The sequence below is a fragment of the Triticum dicoccoides genome, chromosome 7B (assembly GCF_002162155.2).
Source record: "Triticum dicoccoides isolate Atlit2015 ecotype Zavitan chromosome 7B, WEW_v2.0, whole genome shotgun sequence".
NCBI classification, from domain to species: Eukaryota; Viridiplantae; Streptophyta; class Magnoliopsida; order Poales; family Poaceae; genus Triticum; species Triticum dicoccoides.
This window is the reverse complement of record NC_041393.1, coordinates 608,272,284-608,275,702: the sequence shown is the minus strand read 5'-3', so window position 1 is coordinate 608,275,702 and position 3,419 is coordinate 608,272,284. Positions and strand designations below refer to the sequence as shown.

Sequence of the window (3,419 nt, the reverse complement as noted above, 5' to 3'; positions counted from 1 at the left end):
CGTAGATCTATCGGTTGTGCCGGCGACGGGGCGAGAGGGGCACAAATCCGGGTGGTCAAGGACCTCGGTGGAGCCTATGGAGCAGTTACAACGACGGGTGGTGGCGAGCGGGGGGTGGGAGGGGCGATGTTGACGAAGATGCGGCGTGGGAGTGGAGCGGGGGTGCAGCGGAGGAGAATGGACTTTCTACTCGATCGCCGATCGGTGGAGTATAGAGAAATTCGCCGCGGCTAAGTATAATTTTTACTCCACTAACGCCGATGGGGATTGGCTAGGTGCCGGTTAAAAGAGTAAAACCAAACTTTTACTTGGATTGGTTAGAAATGCCTTTTTTGAGGGCTTCCTAACAACACAAGTTCGGCTACATTTTTGACCTGAGCGAAACAAATCGGTCATGAATTTCCGATTGTTCATCGTAAAATCAGGCTCACATATACGGATGAACGAGAAAATGGTAGCGATGATTGATACCATGAGAGGCACTAATAATTTAACGATCTAACGACCAGAATTTTCCCCTCGAGCGTGGTCATCACAAGTGGTCACCCATAGTTTCAAATAGCCAGCTATAGCTCCGCTATAGCCCGCAATAGCCTTTTCAGTAGGGTGTCGCTAAATGGTTACCTTCATAAATAGCCCGCTATATTCCGTTTTAGCCCGCTATAGCTTTTCTATAGCTGATTTGAAGGCTCGTCACTATTTTTCATGGCCCGCTATTTAAAACATTTCACACCTGTCATATACGCGTTACACGACACTCACTCAGCTCCACAATTGCACGTTTCCAAGACTCGGGAATGACGGCAGGTCGCCCCGTAAGGATGACGACTGCCGGTCTACTCACGTCTAAAGAACGACGACTTGATACTTGACAGTGCAGTCTCGAGACTTCATAAGACAGCAGAGCAGAGCGCACAATTTTTGGACCTCATCCGTGCGTTTCGATTTCATCAGCCATTAGCCAGAGACCAGTCTGCGGTCCTTCGCGTCACACTGGTGATACGAGAGCCATGCTTCTCAAGCCTTACCAGTTGGGCACACTGCTCCTTCTGGCGGCTGCCGGCTTCGGCCTCGCCGCCACCGGCGGCGAAGACGGCGTTGAAGGTCAACAGTTCGCCTACAACGGCTTCACGGGCGCGAACCTGACGTTCGAAGGCGCGGCCGTCACGTCAAACGGCCTCCTCGTGCTCACCGACGGTACCATCCGGATGAAAGGCCAGGCCTTCCACCCGTCTCCTCTGCCGTTCCACGGCGAGACGAACGGCACAGGCACCGTGCGGTCCTTCTCCACTACTTTTGTCTTCGCCATCTACGGGGAGTTCGAGACTCTGGGCAGCCATGGCATGGCCTTCTTCGTCTCCGCTTCCAGGGAGGTGCTCTCCACTGCGCTGCCAGGCCAGTACTTGGGCCTTCTCAACAGCAGCAACGATGGCAACCGGACCGCTTGCATCTTCGCCGTGGAGTTTGACACATTCCTTAACTCCGAGTTCAGTGACATCAGTGGCAACCACGTGGGCATCGACGTTGATAGCCTGGTATCGCTCGATTCCACCGACGCCGGGTACTACGATGACGGCACTGGGGAGTTCCTGAACCTAAGCCTGGTAAGCAGGAAGGCCATGCAAGTATGGGTGGACTACGACAGCACTGCAACGAAGATCACGGTCACCATGGCTCCCCTCGGCGTGGCCAGGCCCAAGAAGCCCCTTCTGAAGACCACAGTCGACCTCTCTGGTGTGTTGCAGACCACGGCGTACGTTGGCTTCTCGGCCACATCGGGGTTGCTGTACGCACGCCACTTCGTCCTCGGCTGGAGCTTCGCGCTGGATGGGCCAGCACGGGCACTGGACGTCCCGACGCTGCCAGCCTTGCCACGGGCCTGGCCCAAGCCACGGTCCCTGTCCATATCATTGAAGATAGTTCTGGCCTTAGGATCGGTGGCGCTGGTTTCAGGAGGCATCGGAATCTACATCTTTGTAAGACGGCGTCTCAAGTACTCTGAGGTGCATGAGGACTGGGAGGTCCCATTCGGTCCAAACCGATTCTCTTACAAGGACTTGTTTCATGCGACCGGGGGATTCAGTGACAAGAACCTGCTTGGGAGGGGAGGTTTCGGAAGTGTCTATAAGGGAGTGCTTCGCAAGCCTGATATGGAGGTTGCCGTGAAGAGGATGTCACACGATTCAAGGCAAGGGGTAAAGGAGTTCATTGCTGAGGTGGTGAGCATTGGTCGTCTTCGGCACCGAAATCTTGCACAATTGTTCGGCTACTGCAGGCGTAAGGGTGAGCTTCTCCTGGTCTATGAGTACATGGAAAATGGTAGCCTTGACAAGTACCTACACAATAGGAATGACCTAGTTTTGGATTGGCCTCAAAGGTATTGGATCATCAAAGGTGTGGCCTCAAGCTTGTTCTATCTCCATGAGAAATGGGAGCATGTCGTTATTCACCGAGATATAAAACCAAGCAATGTGCTCTTGGATAGTCAGATGAATGGGCGGTTAGGTGATTTTGGTCTTGCAAGGATATACGACCACAAAACTGCCGCTCCAGCCACCCGTGTGGCTGGCACAATTGGATATCTGGCACCAGAACTCGGGCGCACAGGGAAACCAACACCCTTCACCGATGTATACGCATTTGGCATGTTTGTGCTAGAGGTCACATGCGGCCGTAAGCCAATCTTCACCGACAAGCAAAATAATCGGGTATTACTGGTAGAGTGGGTGCTTGAGCACCACCGGGATGGCTCAATCCTCGACACGGTAGATCCACGACTACAAGGGAAATTCGACATGGAGGAGGTAACCATCGTGCTAAAACTTGGTTTGATATGCACATACCCGTTGCCTGATGTGCGGCCTATTATGCGGAAGGTCATGCACTACCTCGACCATGGCCAGTCCCCTCCTGATTTATCTCCGGCCTACATGAGCTACATGGACCTTGTGCAAAACGGAGGGTTGAATTCAAACAACATTGACACGCCAAGTTTTGAGCCCAGAATGAGCGTTGCCACTATATCCTCAGCGACAATTTTGCAAGACGGAAGATGAAGCATGGAATCGTGGGGACTCTTCTTCAGATGTGGACCTCCTTTCATCAAAATTAACCCAGTCAACAACAGTATCTCTCTCTATTCTTAAGATATCGAAAGGTATTGGTTATCTCATCCAAATGGCTAAATCCAGGATCATGCATATATATACTTAGCACACTAAAAAGATGTGCAAGCAAGAGCTCTGACAATAAAGTTATCTATGAAGATGTGCCCCATCTAGAGGAGGTTGTTCGTTTTTCTTTTACATCGCTTAGGCATAGCTTCGGTCACTTCGCTATTTGCGAGCATGTTTTTTTATGTGTGTGCATTGGTGTCGGATGTGTGCATCCTAACTATGCAGAGGTCGGGTGTGTACTCA

At 51.9% G+C, this 3,419-nt stretch overlaps 1 protein-coding gene across 1 annotated transcript; it reads left to right on the top strand.

The window, feature by feature from the left end:
• The first annotated feature begins 1,010 nt into the window (after nt 1-1,010).
• On the top strand, nt 1,011-3,056 carry LOC119336356 (L-type lectin-domain containing receptor kinase SIT2-like). The gene has a single exon (XM_037608360.1). The coding sequence runs from the start codon at nt 1,011-1,013 to the stop codon at nt 3,054-3,056; it is 2,046 nt and encodes a 681-aa protein (XP_037464257.1).
• The last annotated feature ends 363 nt before the right edge of the window (nt 3,057-3,419 follow it).

Coding starts and splice junctions, on each gene's coding strand:
- LOC119336356 (XM_037608360.1), top strand. CDS start 1,011: ATGCTTCTCAAGCCTTACCAGTTGGGCACACTGCTCCTTCTGGCGGCT.